The following is a 25912-nucleotide window of genomic DNA, read 5'->3' on the forward strand; positions in this document are numbered from 1 at the left end:
ACAACTACAAGAAGAGCTATTTACATTTATTATGAGGTCAATATTATTCAATATGGCAGCTCTGCTTATTGGTAGATATTTCTGCATGCATAAAAGAACCTATTAGAAGCCATAAAGTAATTTGATCCAACCAGTTCTATAATGGGAAGCATGCTATTTGATATCCACCTAAAATTTTATTGTTTAAGACCCCACTAGTTATGCAGTAGATTTCAGGTTATTCAATAGCTCCTGGATTCTTCATTGGTAATTGAGGAACATGTTGTATATGTACAGTGCTACATCTCTAAATGGAGTACATAATAATGTAAGAGGTCATATTTTTATTAATTGTCAATTAATTTTTTAATGAAAATATACAGGATTGGGCTTCTTTTAATCTGAATTACAAAACTCAAAAAGAAAGTAATTGTTAATGGAAACATTTTGTGAAAGTTATTGCCTATAAAATTTCTTCCTTGATCATTGTTGAGTATGAAACATTTTGCTTTTGTTAGTATTTAAAAAGAAAGCCAGTGATTATTTAAAATATAGAGTAGGGCTTCCCTGGTGGCGCAGTGGTTGAGAGTCCGCCTGCCGATGCAGGGGACGCGGGTTCGTGACCCGGTCTGGGAAGATCCCACATGCCGCGGAGCGGCTGGGCCCGTGAGCCATGGCCGCTGAGCCTGCGTGTCCGGAGCCTGTGCTCCGCAACAGGAGAGGCCACAACAGAGAGAGGCCCGTGTACCGCAAAAAAATAAATAAATAAAAATAAAATAAAATATAGAGTAAAAATAATGAGAATGAGTATCAAACTTTAACTAGAGTAAGCCCACACTAATATTTCTTCACATGCATTTTGCCATATTATGATGTTATCTAAGTTGTGACTTTCCTAAATTTATGGGGAGTTTTCTATGTTGCGTTATGGTGCCACTAAAAATAAAGAAATAATCGATATGTCTTTATGTTACTTAAAAACTTCCTTTTTAATTTTTTTTGGAAATGCACCTCAGAAGATATCACTGCATATAACATGATGATACTTTTAGGTCTTTTCTGTCTCCCCTCCTTTCAAACCACACACACAGAGTGGTTTAACTATAAAAAATGAATTTTCTTTTTTTCTTTTTCTCTTATCTTTGTGTTTTTTCTTTTATGTGTGTTCTCAAAACATATATTGCTATACATTTTCTTTTGTTATTTATTAGCAGATGTCTTTCATAAACAATGATTAAAGAATTCATGTGATCCAATGACATGAATCTGTGATAGCTACTTCATGTAATATATCATTTCTCAACAAACTTCTTTGCCTACCACTTGTGATGAAATGGGTCTAAAAGGGTGTTCTGGTTTGCTTGCTTGTTTTCTGTTTTTTGTGGGTTTTTAAAAATAATCTTTTTTTTTTTTTTTTAAACATCTTTATTGGAGCATAGTTGCTTTACAATGGTATGTTAGTTTCAGCTTCACAACAAAATGAATCAGTTATATATATACATATGTTCCCATATCTCTTCCCGCTTGCGTCACCCTCCCTCCCACCCTCCCTATCCCACCCCTCCAGGCAGTCACACAGCACCGAGCTGATCTCCCTGTGCTATGCGGCTACTTCCCACTAGCTATCTACCTTACGTTTGGTAGTGTATACATGTCCATGCCTCTTTATTGCTTTGTCACCGTTTACCCTTCCCCCTCCCCATAGCCTCAAGTTCATTCTCTAGTAAGTCTGTGTCTTTATTCCTGTTTCACCCCTAGGTTTTTCATGACATTATTTTTTTCTTAAATTCTTAAATTTCTTAAGAATTTCTTAAATTCCATATATATGTGTTAAAAATAATCTTATAGTTTCCCAATAGCTAAAAGATATTTTAACATCATTTCAAATTACACTTTAAGATTTTTATTCCAATGTTTCTTTGAATCCATGTTACTTATAGTTGCCTGAGTGAAACTGGATTTCCCTCCACACGTCATACTATTCAGTTTCACAATTTTAGAAATAATTTAAAATAATCATTATTTAGTGTCAGCTCTAAGCTGCTACAGATTTTTAAAACTTAATAAGCTCCAATGCTTTTTTAAGATTCTTTACAATAAATATTTTTTATGATTATACTATTTCCAACATAAATATGCCTAAATAAAATTGGCTATCATTTCTAAATGGCTATATTTCACATGGTGAAAGGCAAAAGAAAAATTGACTGCAAAAATCATCTATGTTAAATACAAGTGCAATAAACTCTTATGAATTGCAAAAAAAGGAAGAAAAATGTAATCCACAGTCATTTCACATTTTAAGTTAAAGGAAATCTGTTAGAATTTGCATGTAGGGGAAAGAGGTCTATATGTTAAAATTCAAAACAAGAATGTCTTGGACTGTTTCCAGTGTGCCCATAAAAAGAACCCGAACTAAATTACAAACATATATAATTGAAATCTTAATGAATTTAAATTATGTAGAAAAAAGTATAGAGGGAACTAAACTAAGGGGAAAATTGTGTGAAATAGCAGTATTAAGTAAAATTACTTGTCTGCTGGAAACTTCCTCGCATATGTCAAGATGAAGACACAAATTCATACAAAATTCTGTACTCAGCCTTGTCTCTGCTGTAATGACAGAGCTTTTATACAAATAATTTTAAAAAAAAATTTTAGTAAAATAAATGAGCTTTTCTGTGTGGTTATAATTTTATGAATCACAGATATAAAGGTTATGAAGAAATGAACTTAATTTATATAGGGAAGATGTTTGTGAGGAGTGAGAAAAGAAACATGAATATTTCATGAGTGCCTTATAGGAATTTAATCCACAGGTGGATGAAAGTATTCATAGATCCTAGACACTTTAAAACATTAGAACCCATTTCACTGCTGAAAAATATACTCTTCTGGACACTTTAGTGTTTAGTGTAAATAAGATCTTTGCTAGAATATAGCTTACAAATTCTTCTTAATTTCAGTGAGAAATCCCTATGGGCTAACCATCATGATTATTTGTATAGTGAATTTAAATGATAGGGATCTTTAGAAGACATATTTAAATTTTGTTCCCCTAAAATTTTTGAAATCATGTCCAACAATATTTAACTATATTAAAAATTATTTTATTTTATATTATTAAAATTTTTATTATGAACACTATTTTCTCTATTATTGTATATAAATATACTCAGAGTTTAAAGAGAGTATAGAACTTTTCCTTTATAGACTAAATGGCTCAAGATTCTTTCATTGGAAATGTTCTAATGCCTTCTTCAGTAGTACCATCTTCCAAGGGGAGGATGAACACTGTGGACTGGCATGATCAGAAGTGGTTTCAGAGACTGGTACCACTCTGGTTCTCAGCTCTTTAGTATCATGTGTGTACCATGGAGATAATGCTCTTACTTTTTCCTACTGTTGCCACCTCATGTGCTCCTTTTTCTACATATTAAGGTCTGGTAAACATTTTAAACTACTAATGTAGTGCTTTGATTTTTGCTCCTGTGCTTTTTTAAAAATCACTATTGTATACAGCAGTGATATTTAAAATAGGATTCTCATATTCCAAGAAATATAAAAGATCAGCCATTAATATGCACAAAGGTAAGCTGAAAAATAATTCTCTTTCTCCAATTGAATGGTATAAATTATGATTCAAATAATCACATTTAATAAATGAGTGGCAATACTAAGTATACATATATGTATATGCAAATATGTATTATGTGTTCGTGTGTATGTGTGTGCTTCATGTGTCTTTGCTTCTTTATCTCAAAATGTTCCCTTAAAAAAACACTTGGCACATCAAAACCAGTCCACTCATTGTGCCAAATGTGCATTCTACTTTCTTATGGCCATGCTTGAGTTTCTGTTACTCCCTCTACTCTTTTTTATCCATCCTTCAAGGCCCAATATAAATTTGAGCTTCTTTGTAACAATTTATTTGATTATCTTTTAGTAGAAATATTTTATATTATTTTGCAACTCTTTAGTAAATATTGCTTATATCAGTCTTTTCCAGTGATCACCTCATAATATAAGTATTAAGATATGAGTCGTATCTCTCCATCTTGACTGCACATCTGAGAACCTGTGTACCATATTGTATAGACCTTTGAATATTCTGTATCATCTAAGATGAATTAATGTACCACTTAATTACGAACTTTGCTTATACTAAAATAAAATTATGTTATTAACTGTTTCCAAACATCTGTGAATTATCACCATAACCAAGCTAAATTAAATAATACCACCTAAGCAAGTTGGTTGTTTTCTTCTTTCTTTGGAGTCTCCAGAGATTCCACAAGCTTTTCTGGGAATTAATGTTATGTAATTATAACCTAATTATCTGTCTTATAAAACCTAATTCTATTTATATTAATAAACCTTCATACCATCTACTAAAATTTTTAAAATACATATTGTAGCATTTTTAAGTTTAGACTTAAGTAGACTATTGAGAAAATAGAGATAATTATCTTCCTCTAAAAAGCAGTCATAATTATTCCTAATTTTCTGCCCACTCTTCATACCAAAAGGCAGTATCCAAACACTTATGACATGTGCTGCTGCAACTGGCTCACCTAACATTAAAGAAGAAAGGAGATCTCCTTAGGTAAAAGATCATGCTTGTGCAATTGGACATGTCAATGGACAACGTATTTTTCACAAGACAGAAAAATGAATGTATTCCATAAAGCTGCCTCAATCTGGAGTATTTTGCCAGAGATCTTAATTTCCACAGCTGGTTCCTGTTGTGACACAGGAACACATAGAAAGAACTTTTCTTGCCTAATTGCTCTAGCTAGAACTCCCAGAACTGTGTTAAACAGACATGGTGAAAGCAGGCATCCTTGCCTTATGCCTCCTGATCTTAGAGGAAATATTTCAATCTTTTATCATTGAGGATGATTCACTGTAGGTTTTTAACATATGGCTTTTATTATGTTGAGGTAGTTTCTTTCCATTCCTAGTTTTTGAGTATTTTTATCATGAGAGAGTGTTGAATTTTGTCAAATGATTTTTCTACATCAATTGAGATGATCATGGTGGGTTTTCTTTTCCTTCATCCTATAATTATGGTGTACTACATTGATTAATTTTTGTGTGTTGAAACATGCTTGCATTCCAGGAATGAATTCTGCTGGGTCATTTTATATATTCCTTTTAATATGCTGCTGAATTTGATTTGTTAGTATTTTGTTGAGGATTTTTGCATCAATGTTCATAAAGAATAGTGATTTGTAGTTTTATTTTGATAGTATCTGTCTGATTTTCTGTTTGTGGTGTTTTTTTTTTTTTTTTTGGCCATGCCATGCCGCATGTGGGATCTGTTCCCCAAACCAGGGATTGAACCCTTGCCCCGTGCAGTGGAAACATGGAGTCTTAACCACTGGACCACCAGGGAAGTCCCAATATCTCTCTGGTTTTGATATTAGATTAACGCTGGCCTCATAGAATTAGTTATGAAGTGTTTCCTGCTCTTTTTAAAGAAAATTTACCAAAAAATTGGTATTAGCCCTTCTTTAAATATAAATTTATCAGTGAAGCCATTGAGTTCACAGCTTTTCCTTTGCCATGAAATATTTTGTATTTCGGACTCAATTTTCTTACTAGCTATAAGTATTTTCATTCTATTACTTCATGATTTAGCCTTGGTAGATTTTGTGTTTCTAGGAATTTGTCCATTTCATCTAGGTTATCCAATTGGTTGACATACAGTTGTTCATAGTACTCTCTTATAATCTGTTTTATTTCTGTAGAATCAGTAGTAATGTCTCCGCTTTCATTTTTAATCTTATTTTTCAACTATTTTTAGCCATAGTCTATGTAGCTAAAGGTTTTTCAACTTTGTTGATCTTTTTTTTTTTTTGTGGCACGCGGGCCTCTCACTGCTGTGGCCCCTCCTATGGCGGAGCACAGGCTCCGGACGCGCAGGCTCAGTGGCCATGGCCCACGGGCCGAGCCGCTCCACGGCATGTGGGACCCTCCTGGACTGGGGCACAAACCCGTGTCCCCTGCATTGGCAGGCGGACTCTCAACCACTGCACCACCAGGAAAGCCCTGTTGATCTTTTTGAAGAACCAATTTTGATATCATTAATTTTCTCTGTTGTTTTTCTATTCGCTGTTTCATTTATCTCTCTTCTAATCTTATTTCCTTAATTCTGCTAGCTTTGAGTTTAGTCAGTTCTTTTTCTTATTCCTTTTGTTGTAAAGCTAGGTTGTTGATTTGACATCTTCCCTGTTTTTTTTTTTTTAATGTAAGCATTTAGAGCTATAAATTTCCCCCTTAGCTCTGCTTTCCCTATGTTTTTGGTATATGTTGTTTTCATTTACATTCATCTCTAAGTATTTTCTAGCTGCCCTTATGATTTCTTTTTTAACTCCTTGGTTTTCAGAATGTGATGTTTAATTTCCACTATTTTGTGAATTTTTGAGGTTTTCTCTGTTACCAGTTTCTAACATCATCTTGTTATGGTCATAGAAGGTACTTTGCATGCTGTTTGTCTTTTTAAATTTCTTAAGTCTTAATTTGTGGCCTGACATATGGTCTATCTTGAAACATACCCCATTGCACTTGAAAATGTTTTGCTGTTGTTTTGAGGTAGTGTTCTGTATATGTCTGTTAGATCTAGTTGGTTTATTTTGTTGTTTAAGTCCTCTATTTCCTTACTTATCATCTGTTTGATTTTTCCATTATTGAGTAGTATATTGAAGTCTCCAACTCTTATTTTAAAACTATTGTTCCCTTCATTTCTGTCAGTTTTTGTTTCACATATGATGATATTTCAATAGTATGTAAATGTTTATAATAGTTACATCTTCTTGCTGTATTGTAAATTTTATTAGTGCATAATGTCATTCTTTTTCTCTTGTAACATTTTTGGACTTAAAGTCTATTTTGTCTGATATTAATATAGCCATCCCTGCTCTCTTTTGGTTATTATTTGCATTGATAATCTTTTTCCATCCCTCACTGTCATCCTAGTCTCTGTTTAGTCTTTGAATCTAAAGTGATTCCCTAGAGACAGCTTAAAGTTGGATAATATGATTTTAGTCATTCTGCCTACTCTGTCATTTCATTGGAGAGTTTGATCCATTTACATTTAAAGTAATTACCAATAAGGAGTTACTTCTATCATTTTTCTATTTGTTTTCTATATGCCTTATAGCTTTTTTTGGTCCTCATTTTCTGCATTGTTATCTTCTTTTGTGTTTAGTCAATTTCTTTTTGTACCGAGATATTTAAATTCCTTTTGCATTTCCTTTTATGTTTATCCTATAGCTATTTTAGTTTTTGGTTACCATGGGATTTCACTTATTCTAAAATTGTAACAGTCTAATTTGAATTCATACCAGCTTAACTTCAATAATGTACAAACAGTTCCTTTACAGCTCCATCCCCATTCTTTTGATTGTTGATATCACAACTTTACATCTTTATACATTGTGTGCCCAAACATGAACTGGGATAATTATTTTAAACACATTAGTCTGTTAAATTGTGTAGAAAACAAAATTTGGAGTTACAGAAAAAAGTCACAATAATACTAGCTATTAGAAAAATATTTCTGAATGTAATAGTCTCTTAATGTCAAAAACAATCAGTGCAGTTACAAACTATTGCTACAGTAGTACTATTTTATAATTGTCCATGTATTTATCTTCATTGAGAACTGTATTTGTTCATATGGCTTTAGTTACTGTCTAGTGTCCTTTCATTTCATCTTGCAGGACTCCCTTGAGTATTTTTTTCAGGGCAAGTCTAGTGGTAACAAACTTCCTCAACTTTTGTTTATCTGGAATGTCTTAATTTCTCCCTCATTTTTGATAGACAGGTTTGCCAGATACAGGACAGTTTTTTTCCTTTCAGTGCTTTAAATAATTTATTCCACTGCCTTTTGTTCTCTAAAGTTTCTGATGAGAAATATGCTGATGATGTTATTGAGGATCCCCTATATGTGATGAGTCATTTCTTTTTTGCTGCTTTGAAGATTCTCTCTTTTTCTTTGTGTTTTGAAAATTTGATTATAATGTGTCTTGGTGTGGCCTTCTTTGAGTTCCTCTGCCATGAAATTCATTGAGCTTCTTGAATGTTAATATTCATGACTGAAATTTTCAGGAGTTATTTCTCCAGTATTCTCTGTCTCTTTCTCTAAATTTTCTTTCTGGAACTCTTACAGTGTGCTATTTGTCCACTTGGTTGTGTCCATGTCCACTGGTCCCTGGGACAGTGGGCTCTGTTTACTTGTCTTCAATCTTTCATTTCTCTCCCTTTAATTCAAGGATTTCCATTGTCTTATCTTTAATTTCATTGATTCTTTCTTCTGCTCTTTCATATCTGCGTGTGAATCCATCTGATGAATCTTTCATTTCAGTTACTGCAGTTTTAAGCTTCAGAATTATGTTTTGGTTTCTTTTTAGGTTTTCTCTCTTTATTGGTATTTCCATTTTGGTCATACATTGTTTTCTTGACTTTGTCCACATCTTCCTGTAGTTATTTAAGCATGTCTAACACAGTTGTTTCAATGTCTTTGTCTAGTATATCTGCCATGAGGTCTTTTTCAGGGACAATTTCTGCTGATTTCCTTTAAATGGACCATGTTTCCCTGTTTCTTTGCAAGCCTTGTGATTTTATGTTGAAAACCGGACATTTGAATGTAATAATGTGGTAACTCTGGAAATCAGATCCTCCTTCTTCCCCCTGGTTAACTCTTATTGTTATTGGTTATTTTGATTTTTTAAAAATTATTGTTGTAGGTTGGGTCTGTGCCAAGATGTAAACCTAAGGTCTTTTCATAAATTGGCCAAAATGCACAATAGGCAGAAGTGACTGGTAAATGTCTCTTTTCTAAAGTGAAAGGCTTAAGAATCAGAACTCTTTTTTGTTGTTGTTTTTTTGTTTTTGTTTTTGGTTTTGGTTTTTTTGCAGTACGCGGGCCTCTCACTGCTGTGGCCTCTCCCGTTGCGGAGCACAGGCTCCGGACATGCAGACTCAGCAGCCATGGCTCACGGGCCCAGCCGCTCCACGGCATGTGGGATCTTCCCGGACCGGGGCACGAACCCGCGTCCCCTACATCGGCAGATGGACTCTCAACCACTGTGCCACCAGGGAAGCCCAGAATCAGAACTCTTAGTAATCAGATTGTTTAATCTGATTTGCTCTGAATTCTCATTATTGCATCTTGCTGTAAATATAATGTGCTCCTGTGAACTATAAAGAAAAAAATCACTGAGTTGTATCCAGCTTATAGTGACGAGAATTTATGAAGATCATCAACATGGATTTACATTGTTCATTCTGATGAGAATCCAGGAATACAGGAATAAGTAAAATATTCTAAGAAAGAGGTTGTGCCCTCTAAAAGCTTAGGTTAAATCTTGAAAAGTATATACAGAATTATCATTTTTATTATAGTTTTTATTTTTATATGTAATTAATGTCTTTGAGAAGAGAGAATACATTTTTCTCATGTTCAGGTTTATGAGGACTTTTTAGATTGCTTGCTTACAAGTGATTTTCTGTACTCTGGTTTTACAGGCTGGGATACAAACGTGGGACAATACAAAGCTTTAACTTTAAGATAGAATCCAAGCTTTGCATTTATTGGCTGGTTGATCTTCTGAGCCTCCATTTATTTATCTATATGTAGAGTACACCCAAACTGGTCAAGTCTAAGTATTCAGTGACACACCATCAAATGGGAATTGAATGGTGGATTTTTTTGCACAGGCAAAAAGTTTTACTTGGAGAAGTAAAATGTGCTTTAATTATTCAGCAACACAAGAATAGAGTCAATAAATTAATGATAAAGAACAACAGCTGTAGATTTAGCAAGTGTCCTTTATTGGATCACTTTTTTCTTTCTTTTTAACATTTTTATTGGAGTATAATTGCTTTACAATGTTGAGTTAGTTTCTGCTGTATAACAAAGTGAATCAGCTATGTGTATACATATATCCCCATATCCCTTCCTTCTTGTGTCTCCCTCCCACCCTCCCTATCCCACCCCTCTAGGCGGGCACAAAGAACTGAGCTGATCTCCTTGTGCTATGCAGCTGCGTCCAACTAGCTATCTACTTTACATTTGGTAGTGTATAAATGTCAATGCTACTCTCTTACTTCATCCCAGCTTACCCTTTCCCTCCCTGTGTCCTCAAGTCCATACTCTACGTCAGCATCTTTATTCCTGCCCTGCCACTAGGTTCTTCAGGACCATATATATATTTTTTAGATTCCATATATATGTGTTAGCATACGGTATTTGTTTTTCTCTTTCTGACTTACTTCACTCTGTATGACACACTCTAGGTCCATCCACGTCTCAACAAATGACCCAATTTCATTCATTTTTTGGCTGAGTAATATTCCACTGTATATATGTGTCACATCTTCTTTATCCATTCATCTGTTGATGGAAACTTAGGTTGATTCCATGTCCTGGCTATTGTAAATAGTGCTGCAATGAACAATGTGGTACATGACTTTTTGAATTGTGGTTTTCTCAGGGTATATGCCCAGTACTGGTATTACTGGGTCATAGGGTAGTCCTATTTTTAATTTTTTAAGGAACGTCCAGACTGTTCTCCATAGTGGCTGTATCAATTTACATTTCCACCAACAGTGCAGGAGGGTTCCTTTTTCTCCACACCCTCTTCAGCATTCATTATTGGTAGATTTTTTTTATGATGGCCATTCTGACCAGTGTGAGTTGATAACTCATTGTAGTATTGATTTGCATATCTCTAATGATTAGTGATGTTGAGCATCGTTTCATGTTTGTTGGCAATCTGTATATCTTCTTTGGAGAAATGTCTATTTAGGTCTTCTGCCCGTTTTTGGATTGGGTTGTTTGTTTTTTTGATATTTAGCTGCATGAGCTGCTTGTATATTTTTGGAGATTAATCGTTTGTCACTTGCTTCATTTGCAAATATTTTCTCCCACTCTGAGGGTTGTCTTTTGTCTTATTTATGGTTTCCTTTGCTATGCAAAGGCTTTTAAGTGTCATTAGGTCCCATTTGTTTATTTTTGTTTTTATTTCCATTTCTCTAGGAGGTGGGTCAAAAAGGATCTTGCTGTGATTTACATCATAGAGTGTGCTGCCTATGTTTTCCTCTAAGAGATTTATAGTGTCTGGCCTTACATTTAGGTCTTTAATCCATTTTGAGTTTATTTTTTCTGTATGGTGTTAGGAAGTGTTCTAATTTCATTTTTTTACATGTACCTGTCCAGTTTTCCCAGCACCATTTATTGAAGAGGTTGTCTTTTCTCCACTGTATATTCTTGCCTCCTTTATCAAAGATAAGGTGACCATATGTGTGTGGGTTTATCTCTGGGCTTTCTATCCTGTTCCATTGATCTATATTTCTGTTTTTTGGCCAGTAGCCTACAATCTTGATTACTATACCTTTGTAGTATAGTCTGAAGTCAGGGAGCCTAATTCCTCAAGCTCCACTTTTCTTTCTCAAGATTGCTTTGGCTATTTGGGGTCTTTTGTGTTTCCATACAAATTGTGAAATTCTTTGTTTTAGTTCTGTGAAAAATGACATTAGTAGTTTGATAGGGATTTCATTCAATCTATAGATTGCTTTGGGTAGTATAGTCATTTTCAAAATGTTGATTCTTCCAATCCAGGAACATGGTATATCTCTCCATCTGTTTGTATTGTCTTTAATTTCTTTTATCAGTGTCATATAGTTTTCTGCATACAAGTCTTTTGTCTCCTTAGGTAGGTTTATTCCTAGGAATTTTATTGTTTTTGTTGCAATGGCAAATGGGAGTGTTTCTTTAATTTCTCTTTCAGATTTTTTGCCATTAATGTACAGGAATGCAAGAGATTTCTGTGCATTAATTTTGTATCTTGCTACTTTACCAAATTCACTGATTAGCTCTAGTGGTTTTCTGGTAGCATCCTTAGGATTCTCTGTGTATAGTACCATGTTATCTGCAAAGAGTGACAGTTATACTTCTTTTCCAATTTGAATTCCTTTGATTTCTTTTTCTTCTCTGGTTGCTGTGGCTAAAACTTCCAAAACTATTTTAATAATAGTGGTGAGAGTGGGCAACCTTGTCTTGTTCCTGATCTTAGAGGAAATGGTTTCAGTTTTTCCCACTGAGAATGATGTTGTCTGTGGATTTGTCATACATGGCCTTAATTATGTTGAGGTAGGTTCCCTCTATGCCTACTTTCTGGAGAGATTTTATCATAAATGGGTGTTGAATTTTGTCGAAAGCTTTTTCTGCATCTATTGAGATTATCATATTATTTTTTATCCTTCATTTTCTTAATATGGTGTTTCACATTGATTGATTTTTATATATTGAAGAATCCCTGTGCTCCTAGGATAAACCCCACTTGATCATGGTGTATGATCCTTTTAATGTGCTGTTGGATTCTGTCTGCTAGTATTTTGTTGAGGATTTTTACATCTATGTTCATCAGTGATATTGGCCTATTGTTTTCTTTTTTTGTGACATCTTTATATGGTTTTGGTATCAGGGTGATACCAAACTCTTCAAAACTCTTCTGTATTTTGGAAGAGTTTGAGAAGTATAGGTGTTAGCTCTCCTCTAGAAGTTTGATAGAATTCGCTTTTGAAGCCATCTGTTCCTGGACTTCTTGTTGTTGGAAGATTTTTCATCACAGTTTGAATTTCAGTGCTTGTGTTTGGTCTGTTTATATTTTCTATTTCTTCCTGGTCCAGTTTCGGAAGGTTGTGCTTTTCTAAGAATTTGTCCATTTTTTCTAGGTTGTCCATTTTATTGGCATATAGTTGCTTGTAGTAATCTATCATGATCTTTTGTATTTCTGCAGTGTCAGTTGTTCCTTCTCCTTTTTCATTTCTAATTCTGTTGATTTGAGTCTTCTCCCTTTTTTTCTTGATGAGTCTGGCTAATGGTTTATCAATTTTGTTTATCTTCTCCAAGAACCACTTTCAGTTTTATTGATCTTTGCTATCGTTTCCTTCATTTCTTTTTTATTTATTTCTGATGTGAATTTTATGTTTTCTTTCCTTCTGCTAACTTTGGGATTTTTTTGTTCTTCTTTTTCTAATTGCTTTTGGTGTAAGATTAGATTGTTTATTTCAGATGTTTCCTGTTTCTTGAGGTAGGATTGTATTGCTCTAAACTTCCCTCTTAGAACTGCTTTTGCTGCATCCCATAGGTTTTGGGTTGTCGTGTTTTTGTTGTCATTTGTTTCTAAATATTTTTTGATTTCCTCTTTGATTTCATCAGTGAGCTCTTGGTTTTTCAGTATTGTATTGTTTAGCCTCTATGTGTTTGTATTTTTTACAGTTTTTTTCCTGTAATTGATATCTAGTCTTACAGCATTGTGGTTGGAAAGGATACTTGATATGATTTCAATTTTCTTAAATTTACCACAGATTGATTTGTCACCCAAGCTATAATCTATCCTGGAGAATGTTCCATGAGCACTTGAGAAGAAAGTGTATTGTTGTTTTTGGATGGAATGTTCTGTAAATATCAATTAAGTCCATTTGTCTAATGTGTCATTTAAAGCTTGTGTTTTCTTGTTTATTTTCATTTTGGATGATCTGTCCATTGGTGAAAGTGTGGTGTTAAAGTCCCCTAGTATGATTGTGTTACTGTTGATTTCCCCTTTTATGGCTGTTAGCATTTGCCTTATGTATTGAGGTGCTCCTATGTTGGGTGCATAAATATTTACAATTGTTATATCTTCTTCTTGGATTGATCCCTTGATCATTATGTAGTGTTCTTCTTTGTCTCTTGTAACAGTCTTTATTTTAAAGTCTATTTTGTCTGATATGAGAATTGCTACTCCAGCTTTCTTTTGATTTCCATTTACATGGAATATCTTTTTCCGTCCTCTCATTTTCAGTCTGTATGTGTCCCTAGGTCTGAAGTGAGTCTCTTGTAGACAGCATATGTACAGGTCTTGTTTTTGTATCCATTCTGCCCCTCTCTTTCTTTTGGTTGGAGTGTTTAATCCATTTACATTTAAGGTAATTATCAATATGTATGTTCCTATTAAAATAAAATAAAAAAGAAGAGAGCAACCAAACCAATAAACAAATCCACCAGTAATAACAAGCTCTAAAAACTAAACTAAGATATACATAAAAATCAGAAACAAATCAGTCACAGGCAGCAAACTCCAAGTCTACCATTGCTCCCAAAGTCCACCGCCTCAATTTTGGGACTATTCATTGTCTATTCAGGTATTCCACAGATTCAGGGTACAGCAAGTTGATTGTGGGATTTAATCTACTGCTCCTGAGGCTGCAAGGAGAAATTTCCATTTCTCTTCTTTGCACAGCTACTGGTGTTCAGCTTTGGCTTTGGTCCTGCCTCTGCATGTAGGCTGCCCTCAGGCATCTGTTGTCCACCCAGACAAGAGGGGGTAAAGCAGTGGCTGATTAGGGGGCTCTGACTCACTCAGGCCAGGGGTAGGGAGGGGTACTGAATGCGGCATGAGCCAATGTGGTAGAGGCCAGTGTGGCATTGCAACAGCCTGAGGCATGCTGTGTGTTCTCCTGGGGAAGTTGTCCCTGGATCACAGGACCCTGGCAGGGGTGAGCTGCACAGGCTCCCAGGGGTGGGGGTGTATGGATAGTGACCAGTGCTTGCACACAGGATTCTTGGTGGCAGTGGCAGCAGCCTTAGCGTTACATGCCCATCTCTGTGGTCTGGGCTGATAGCCGCAGCTTATGTCCATCTCTGAAGCTCCTTCAGATGGTGCTCTGCCTTCTGTGGGCAGACAGGGAAGGAACCCCCTCTCCTCGTGCACCCCAAAACCATGGTCTCTTGACTCTTAGGCAGGTCCAGACTTTTTCCTGGACTGCCTGCAGGCTATATGTGGCACACTCACGCCCTCAGGCTGTCTTCACGTAGGCAACCCCTGTCCTCTCCCTGGGATCTGACCTCTGAAGCCTGAGCCTCAGCTCCCAGCACCCACCCACCTCAGCGGCTGAGCTGACAAGCCTCTCAGGCTGGTGAGTGCTGGTCAGCTCTGATCCTCTGTCTAGGAATCTCTCTGCTTTGCCCTCTGCACCCCTGTTGCTACATTCTCCTCCGTGGCTCCAAAGCTTTCCCACCACCACCCCCCGTCTCCACCAGTTAAGGGGCTTCCTAGTGTGTGGAAACGTTTCCTCCTTCACAGCTCCGTCTCAGAGGTGCAGGTCCTGTCCCTATTCTTTTGTCTCTGTTTTTTCTTTTTTCTTTTGCCCTACCCAGGTACTTGGGGGAGTTTCTTGCCTTTTGGGAAGTTGCAGGTCTTCTGCCAGCATTCAGTAGGTGTTCTGTAGGAGTTGTTCCACATGTAGATGTATTTCTGGGGAGGAAGGTGATCTCCACGTCTTACTCCTCTGCCATACTGAAGGTCCCCCCCGATCAGTTTTTTAAATGATCTTTTGTTTAGCATATTTTTTAAAAATGTCAATTCAAAAACTCTTCATTGACTTCTCATTCTGCATTTGAAATATCTAGGCTTTGTGAGGATTGGAGATAATATGTATGATATGTATGATGTATGTTCTGCTCATAAGATTCTTACAATAAAATCTCACAGTGAAGCATTCAAATACAAAAATAGGGGACATATCAATAACAGAAAAAAATATTTATAAATATTATTAAGAGGTTAAATAACTAAAATGAGGCTTAGAGTTTTTATAGCCATGGTACAGAGAGGAGTATTTAATCACAAAAACTTAACTTATGCTCCCTGCCAAAAAAAACCAAAAAAGCTTATAACATAAAAAAGAATGTTGTTCGTATAGACATTTGGAGAAATTAGCATATTTGTGAGTGAAAAATAATATTCTGATTACTTTTAATCATCAAGAGATTTCATGGGTATTTTATAAAAACCTATTGTTTTAGACTATAGAAGAAAATTTTTGGTAATTATATAGCTCTCATATTTTCCATACTAAGTGGATCTTAAAAAAAATCAATTGAACTCCCCTTAGATGAATAATTTCTATGTGATAATAAATATTATATTTTAAATTTAAAAAGTATGATTAGTTTATGAAAATAATTTTGATGGAACTTTTCTGTTTTCAAATCAAGGTTTTTACAAAGAGAGTATATTTCAAGAAGAAGCCATTTAATTTCAAGGAACAACAAGTACTTCTGTGTAAAATCTTGCATCAGTTAAAACTCAATTATTAAATGACCATATTGTTTTTATACATAGTTTATACTCATGTTGAAAAAGGACATAAAGAGAAATATAGTAAAGAAATAATTATGAAGATTCAGAAATGATGAGCTGTGATTTTAAAATAGTGTCATCAATACATTGAATAAAAGCCCCACGCAAATAGCACATAATCATGTGGTTAATTTTTCTTTCTCCTGTTCATCAATGTATATATTCATATGAATTTTTTATTATAAAAATATATCCACAAATGTTATTTATATTATAATATATATTTATACAAGTTCTATATTATGATCCATAAAAGTCTCCAAGGTACTTTTAAAAAGGTGAGATCATATTCTTTTGCAACTAATGGAATCTTGAAACATAGTGTAATTTGTACAAAAATAAAAATTTATATTTTCAAAAATAAATGAAAATACAATTGAACTGAGATGATTATTTACATAAACCGCTTAAGAAAACTTAAAGACACTTTTCATTAATAATGAAACTATCCCTGAATTCATTCTTATGTATGTAAAGAATAACTGGAGTCAAAGTACTAAAAAATTCTACATTAGGGATAAAAAGGTAAAAAATTACTTTTATTTTTTTTCAAGCCTATTGCAAACTTCTGCAGAAAGGAGTCAGAATTCTCTCCCTCAAAAAGAAAGCTTTTTTTGTCTTGTTTTAATTGTTTAGAGAACAAAAGCTGAATCTCAGGTGAGAAACTTCAGGGATTTCATTATGTTTTCAGATTTATCTAAGGAGATTAACAAGAAGTGTAATTTCGAATGATCAGTTCTATCCTAGCCAAGCTTTGTGTTTTCCCATAGCTATCTGACATGTTTCACAGTTCTTGACAACCTGAAGAGTTCCATTTTGGGTGGATGATACAACAGTTCTACATCAAGGGAGTCCTTATCTCCCTACATTGATTGACAGGAAAAATGCATGGAGACATCTGGGGTTTAGGAGAGTTAAGAAAACATGGCTAAATTTAATCTCACTTTAGACCTTTGCTCAGCATAATTAGTTTGTAAATATGTAATTTATTTTGCTCCAAGGGTTGTAAATATTCTGTAGCCTCTGCTTCTCTTGACAGCCAAAGGGAGGAATTTATAATTCATTATCTGAACAAACTAAACTTATTTTGTTCAACTTCTTTTAATAAAGTTTGATTCCCTTCTTAAAGAGAGAATACAACTTCAGATTTTTCTCTCTAGTAATATCATTTCCATACTTGTAAAAATAATATTTAAAAAGTTCCTATTTCCCTTTCATTTGCCAGTTAAAATGTCATTGTTTTTATGCATTTCAGTATTTTGCTGTACTTTTTACATTTATAGCCAGGTGACAAAATGGCCATTTATGAAACTCAATTATATTTAAATCAAGCAGAAACATTATATTAGTGAGGGAAATTAGCTTTTTTATAGAACCTGTCCCTGTTGCCATGTCAAAGAAAAATTCATGATTGTTTATAATTTTCAGAATTGCAGTATGGTTTCCAAATCATGCTGACTGACTATAACTATGAAAGACCTTAATGTATGCCGTTTGTCCTTAAAGAACTTTTAATGGTTTGTAATCTAGAACTACTTTCACCTAATTTTTGAGTTTGAATTTCTAATAAATTGTAGAGAAAGAACCCATTCCCACACCTTAGTTTGTGGTTCTGTTGTTCTATTGTATGGACACACTTGGGGAAAGAACATCTTTCATTAACTAACTTCATAATTTGAGGTGCTCTATTATAGAGTACACAGCATTTGAATTTCAAGTGGTGGTTTGCTTTCAAGCCCTACCTTGTGTATTCAGAAACCCTATGTTTGGTAATATGCCAGTAAATTATGGATGATTTCAAGTATACATCCTCTCATTAAAGGAAGACAAGCCAAATTACAGACGTAGGCTTTGCCTCCCCTGAATCTTTTCTTTTCCCTCTCTTTAAATTAGTCCCAATTTATGGAGTTGTTTCTATTTCACACAGTAATCTTTATGTTCACACAATGTTAATAAGCCTCATAACAAGGGTTATTGTACCAAAACCTTTAGAGTCAGAACTCAAAAACAGACTGATTTCTTGTATATCATTTTGTAAAACTGGCATTAATAGGCTTATTTCCAAACCTCTCCCCTATAATTTGGAAGGTCCTCTATAAGGCCTCCCTCATCCACTTTACATTTAAGTGTTTTAGCCCAATGTTGTAATAACAGCTCCATCATCATTTTGCCCTCTTTTCTCCTCTCCTCGGCAAACTGCCCTGCTGTGAAACTCAGTCAGTAAAGAGGAGAGTCTTGACACAGAACAGAAAAATAAGAGGAAACATGGGGAAAATCAGCTCTGACTTGATCAGAACGCAATTAAAGAAATAGATTTCCCCTTGGCAGAGGTAGAGGGACACCCAAAACTCACAATCCCTATGAAATGTTAGAGAAAGAGGAATGCTGGCAACCCAAGCCAGAAAGAGGTTTGTCTAGAATCACTCAGATAATTCAAGTAAAATATGGAGTTGCTTTGCTTTGTGTTGTGTGTGTATGTGTTGTTTTAATTGTTTAATCCAAGTAATTTCCTCAATTTTCCCTGATTTGATCTGCTCTGATACTTTGATAGCTCTATTGTTATGCATTTTTAACCTAAAAAAATGAACAGTCTGATCTCTACACTTCTGATGAAATGAAGAATTTTATTTACAATTAAAATTGTGTGCTTTAAATTCTGTTGCTTTTCTTGTTTGATTACATAAAGACAAACAATTGAATCTAAGCATTACTAGTTCCACACAGCTGAGTTACAGTCTATCTCATAATATTAAAATGATGGTAACAGCTGCATCTTTACATCATAGAATATGGAGAGGCATGTCACATACCAAAGTTATCTGTAGCAGTAAAAGCATCTATGGCAAACTCTCATATATTCTTGTAGAGACTCTCTGTATAGATTATCTGTGTAAATGTTAAGATTTATAAATATCACTAAGACTATTTTGCCTGTAAACATAAAATATTTTTCCATTAAACAGAAAGTTAAAGATGAATAAATTTTAGATGATCCATTATTCTGTATTATTTCACAGTCTGTAGATAATATCCCCACTTGCATAAATAATTGATATATAGGGGTGATTATTTCATGAATCACAATTTTTTATCTATACCTTCTTTAAACTTATTTTTATACTTTGTTTCTATTACATTTAATAAAAGTGTCTTTTTAGAAGTTGAGAGACCACCTCAGTCCTAAGACCTGGTTGAATCTCAGTCAGTGGTGGAATCTGGCCCAGAGCCACACGACTTCTTTCATGAGTCTAAAGTCTGCATCACTAAATGTCTTATTACAAAGGTTATTGCAGTCTGGTTACTTCCTGCTGGAGTCTCTCATATGTCCATGCTACATCAAGTCATTCTTCATTAGGGTAAAGAAGAGGATAATCAGATACAAACTACTCCATGACAGTATTGATTGTCCAATGGCCCAAGCATTTTTGTTACAAGCCCTGAAGAATAAACACACTTTTATAAGGCATTAATTTCTGCAGCTCTAGCTCACTTTGGCTTTAAATTTGCTATATTTATTAACTGATTAAATGATAAAATATGATGAATTTTTAACTCTTGAATTCCTTTGTATGCTGACCTTGAGTGGAAACTTTCTCTCATAAGGTCAATAGGATTCCAACTTCTTAGCATTTTAGCTGCCTAACTCTTAGTTTGATTCCCTCTCCCTTTCCATAATCTTCATGACCAGTGTCATCTGTCCACTAACGGTCTCTCCATTGTAGTCGTCTTCTTTTTCTTGGGCTGATATTATGTATTTCACTGACTCCAGGACAACTGGGTTTGAATTTCCTGAAAAAGCTCCCAGGTTGTTAGCTTGTCAGAACTAATTGAATTCAAGTCTTAATTTTCTGATTTACCTTGCAGCTTCTAATCAGTTGTATTTCCCTGCCAATCCAGTTTTCCCCAGTTGGCCTCCTTAGCTTTGACACCATGTGTTTTCATCTGAGGCTTGACAAGGCCATGCACTCTCAAAAGCAAGTTCAGTTTTCTTACAAGGTAGAGAAACTGAGAAATGCAAACATAAATTTCACTAATTGGAAATGTATCCTTTCTAATGATTTTGAAACATCTGTACTGGATTAAATAAGGTCTGGTTGATATCTGAACCGTATTTTGGCCATTAATATTTATCTGGTATACATGATAATATTAGGGAAAAGAAGGGAGCACAAGGAAGTATCAAAACAAATTCATTAAGTATATTCATTCAACATAAAATGAAAAATGTTATTTAGTGAATATATATTAATTATCAGAAACATGTTAATAAATTCTATTGGAATTTTATTGACTGTGTATCATCTTCAGTCATTGTTCATGTTAATCAATAGTCCTACAAATGTGATCCTGGTTACTTATGGTTTAATCTTTTATTTTATGATTGATTATGTCTTCTATTATGAATTGATCATCTGACTTTAAGTTATTTTGTAAGCCAGACATAACTTCCTTTTGATTGTTCATCAAGGCATTGCCATTTCCACTAGTTAATTTTTGCCCTTTTTAGCAAAAACAGTAAGGATAGAAGCAACTATGGAATTTTTTTAGCTCCACCATAGGAATTTGTAAAGATGCAATATTTTGAAATCTGCAATTGTATTTAAAACTTTCTCGCAAATTAAAGGGGCTGACACTCCCAAGAGATGTTTATAATAAACTTTTATATCCCTGTACTTTTTCAGATTCTTTCTTCTCCTTTGTGTCATGTTGAATCCAGGCTTGGTATGGTATATAATTGAGAAGAAATTCAGAAAGAAAATACAAGAGATGACAAGCTCCAAGCTAGTGTTAAAAATAATTTGATTTGATTTGAGATTATTGAACAAATGATCCACTATTATAGTAGTCAACTTAGTGACACATCTTTGATGTGACTCAAACACCTTATACTGGAGGCCAGACTTCTAGATATTGAATTCTATATCTCCATTAACTTCTGTAGAAATCATCTGTTTTGAGTAGGCAAAGTATTTGAGAATGCATTCTGTAAAGATGCTTTATTTAAATCCTTTTTCAAAAATTGAATATTAAAAAGATGAAAGAAAATATTTTACTTTCTACTTTGTGAGTTGTAAGTATCACAAAAGGAGCTACTAATTTTCATCTTTGAAAGTTACTGCATGTGGGTAGAAAGCTGAAATAGAGATGAAGAAGAGGATTGTTCACAAATCATTCTCTTCTTCTGTGTATTTCTTATTTTTTTCAGGTATTTCATGGAAAGATTTACAGTGATATTGTTCACTCAGCTTTGTAATAGTTTGATTTGTTTTACTTATTAAAATGCATTAATCATAGGCCTATTTTTTTTTCTTTTAGCAATTGTTGTTTTGAGCAACCTGGAACCAAATACAACTTATGAAATCAGAGTTGCAGCTGTAAATGGAAAAGGACAAGGAGACTACAGTAAAATAGAAATTTTCCAAACATTACCAGTTCGTAAGTAATCTCTGTTTTGCTCTTTGTTGCTATGCTCTTCACTTGCAAATTTAAGTGGAATTTTAAAATGCAGGGAGACATTTCAACACTTTGAGGAAGTGAATTATGTCCTTGTTGAAGTGGTTTCTGGAGATGGTGGCATCTCAGATTTATAAAAAGTAACATTGTGCTAGAGCAAAGGAAAAAGAAAAGTGCACTGCAATATATACAGTAAAATTGCTCTCAGGAAATTGTCCAGTCAGGAAGGTGTCCTACTTATTCAGTCTGATTAATTAAATTGTAGTGCTCAGACTATATTCTGTGAGAGAGTAGAAAAGTATCTATGTAACATGTGTAATGTTCTAGTCTTTTGCTGAAGCATGACCATTGCCTTTATTCCATGAATTACATAGACCCTAAGTGTGAGAAAAAGGTACTAGTAAATTAATCCATTGCAGTGGTGACTGCAGAAGAATAACTATTGCAGCCTCCTTCTTGTTACTATCCTCTTTTGGAGTGAAGTCAACTGCATTTACATGAAGTTAGACAGACTTAAAACAGTATAGATTTCCTTTACGTTGAATAAATTGTTTAAAAATGTGAGAAAACTTGAGTGTGACTAAACAAACACCATTATATAATCTATACATAACCCTGTCTATCATATACTTATATTAGGGCAGGCAAATTGACAGCAATAATTATCTTATCCTAATTTGTGACCAGTACTTTTCTGTTGGTTATCGTAAAATGTCAGATGTGTTCTCTTGTCTCCGTTCCTGATGCCAGTGTCTTTTTCAGTTCCTCTTTATTATTATCACCAGGACAACTGCAAGTACATCTTGACTTATAATCCTACTTTCAGACTAAAATGATTCTAGAACAACTTTGCCTTATTTAAATAGAGACCTATCCCTTCTCTGCTTGTAGTCCTCAGCAGCACCACCCTTCATAGTTTTTCTCATATTCTCTTATTGAATTATTTTAAGGCATTATTATACTGTTTTGTGGAGTAGTTTTAATTCATTTATGGAAAATATATTATGTTGCATGTAAATCATGTCATAATACCTTCACACTAATTTAATTAACTTTAATGAACAATCACTGTATAATTTCTCCATTTACCTTACTTCTATATGGTTGTACTATATATACAAGGCTATTTTACTATTTACTTGCATGCCAGCACTCTCAATTGTCATATTTCTTTAATGATTTGCCTTTTCTCAAATAAAATACTCACTTGCTTAAGTTTATCAACACTGTATTGGAAATAAAGGTAATCTGCTGAGAAAAACCCCAGATTCTCTAGTTTGGGAGGCATGCCGTCCTCTTCACTATATTCTGTTTAGTTTGTCTGTCTTGGCATTCCTCTGAGTAGGCCAGGTACTACAGTTTTCTGGAACCTTGCAAATTAGATCATGTCCACTAAAAGTTTCTTAGTGTTACCTTATCATATCCATATCCATATCCATAGGGAATTGGAGGAAACAGAGGCAAAGGATGCCAGTGCGTGCCCAAGGACATCACATACGTGACACAGGACAGAGAATTCCCATTCCAAGTTGCCAAGCAGTGATGACACCCTTCATATAGAAAATTCTTCCACTTCAGTAGATCCCTGTTCATATTAAGAATATTACAAATATCTTTATTATAAGACCATCTCCATATGAATAATAACACTAAAAGGAAGTATTTTCATGAAACTAGAATTAAAAAAAAAAGAAAAAAGACAGATTTGAAACCCGCCTATGGATTGGATACTACAAAATTTCTTTATTAAAATCTGCATCTAGCTAAAATCTGTTTATTAAAGCAGGTAACTAATTGCTAAGCTATTGTAGTTCCTGGTAGGTATATATTTTATATAGTTTGATGACAATATGTTTATATTCATAAATATTTACAAAATGTTTACAAACTACTTACATTAGAAAAAAGATAGTAGACTATTAATATAAGAAATAAAATTGTACACTTGTGTAATGTAATGAGTTCTATTCTCAGAGCATTTGCAATATAAACATTATGTTTAGTTCTGAGTTTTCACAATTTTGGCATGATACTTCCAGATTTATGAATGTTTCTATTTCTTGGATGGGTAAAAAGAGGATAGAGTTTATATCACAATAAAGGGCAAATAGAAAGTGATAAACCCAGGATAACATCATACATTTTGATTACATGACAGTGTTTTTTTAATTAAAATTCAGTTGCTCTACATATATGAGGTCTGTGCAAATATCAAGAATATTGTATTACATATGTAGGTGAACCAAGTCCTCCGTCGATACATGGACAGCCAAGCAGTGGGAAGAGCTTTAAACTCAGTATCACCAAACAAGATGATGGAGGGGCCCCTATTTTGGAATACATCGTGAAATATAGAAGTGTAAGTACCCTGTTTATTATCACTTTGCATAGTGTTTTCAAGTTGCATTAAATTTGCATTGAATTCATAGATATATCAGAAGTGAATGCATATTAGGTAACAACAATGACAAAGTGTTTTCATAGGAATTCAAATGCTAATTTTCCATTGCTGAAATTCATCATTATATGTTGTAGAATGTTTGCTTGTTTGTTTGTTTTTTGTAAAATCTAAGCATAGATAATCAAAATAATGCTATGGTTTTCATCTTGTGATTTCTAAACTTAGCAACATTTCAGCAATGAGATATCACTTTCCCTGTTTTCTGACAAGGTTAGCAGGATATTTCACCTTCCACTATGCTTGATTTTGGTAACTTCAAGCTAAGCTATCTTCTCAACTTTAGTTACTGTAGGTAGGATGAACAAATCACATCTCAAATTTACTTTATTATTCATTTTCATGAATTATTAAATTATTATTAAATCAAAATACATTTATTATTTAATATGGATTTTACAAAATAAATCACCTTAATCAACATTTTAAAAAGAATGGCCACATTTAACTTGAGAAAGAGGGAATAGATTTCTTCAAGTTTAATTAGCACTAATATGGGATTTTGGACAGCTCAAAGCTGCCTTGGGACTTGTCTTCTATGCAGAGGATGAAGGATGTCCTCTAGTTGCCTAGTGATGAAGAAAGTCACCTGATAGATTTTGCCTTCATCTGAAAATGACTTCAAAGTCCACTAGAAGTGATTTCTGTTAACAACTTTGCCATAAGAACCATTGAGTATTTGTGTCTACTATGGAATATGTTAAAAGTGAAAGACAATTTTAATTAAACTTTGTAAAGTTTATTTACTAATGATTATGATTATCTCCATAATACTGTGTCAATTCTATTTATTTTAATTTTTTTTCCTTTTCCATCCTTTCAAAATTCACTTTAATACATTTAACAAATTCCCTTAAATTTGTTTCCATGACAAAATTATGTGCAGCTATCATTTTTAATTCACATACATCTTTTTGTATTCCAACACCTACTCATTTCTTGCAATTTTTGAAATGTAACACCGAATTTTAAAATTTTTCTGGCTTCCAGTTTGCATGATTACTTTTTTGTGTTTGTTTGTTTTATAGTGTCAATGTAATGGTGGCCTCACAAAACAGATTGAAAAATATTCCTTATTTTTTTTCTCCACATCAGGCAAACCTTGGAAATTTAGGGATCATTTTATTTTTAATTTATTTTTTTTACCTTCTGTTTTACTAATGTTTATGATTAGGCGCATAATGTCTCAATTTCATGTTTATATTTACTGAACACTTATTAATACTTTCCAAGTTTATTATATTTTAGAAAATAGTGTAATTGCTCCTTAATAGTACATAGATGAATTTTAACTATTTTCCCACAAATCCACAATTTTCTAAATTATAATGTTGTTGCTTTTAAATTCAAACATCTAAATATTTTCATTTTTTAAAATAATTTTTATTGGAGTATGGTTGCTTTACAATGTTGTGTTAGCCTTTACTGCACAATAAAATGAATCAGCCATACACATACAGATATCCCCTCCCTTTTGGACTTCTCTTCCATTTAGGTTACCACAGTGCATTAGGTAGAGTTCCCTGTGCCGTACAGTATGTTTCCATCAGTTGTCTATTTTATACGTAGTATCCAAACATCTCAATTCTGAGGGATAGTAAAAAGGAGTCTAATTTTGAGTAGCACACGTCAACAATTAATTTTAGACACCAGTTCAGTCTTTTACATTTCCAACTGATATCCCCTTCCCAGGACCCCTCTTTGTTGCAGGTTTCAATCTGGGGATGATGAACAGCTGTGTGTGTTTTATGGCTAATCTGCTATGGAGGCTTCATGCCTCCCTTCCAAAACAACTCTGAAAGGATCACTCGTCTCTCTATGAATC

The 25912-nt window shown here is 34.0% G+C and overlaps 1 protein-coding gene across 4 annotated transcripts in view; it reads left to right on the forward strand.

Annotated features, from left to right (window-relative positions):
- Positions 1-25912, forward strand: part of NCAM2 (neural cell adhesion molecule 2) — a gene marked incomplete at both ends in the record, with an annotated part of 487288 nt that overhangs the window by 415599 nt on the left and 45777 nt on the right. For all 4 annotated transcript variants that reach the window (XM_082655240.1, XM_082655241.1, XM_082655243.1 and 1 more), the window contains 2 exons: positions 21492-21611; positions 23867-23988. In XM_082655240.1, coding sequence (XP_082511366.1) covers positions 21492-21611; positions 23867-23988 — 242 coding nt within the window. The remainder of the gene's footprint in view (positions 1-21491; positions 21612-23866; positions 23989-25912) is intronic.

Source organism: Grampus griseus (assembly GCF_964374135.1).
Source record: "Grampus griseus genome assembly, chromosome: 5".
Lineage (NCBI taxonomy): Eukaryota > Metazoa > Chordata > Mammalia > Artiodactyla > Delphinidae > Grampus > Grampus griseus.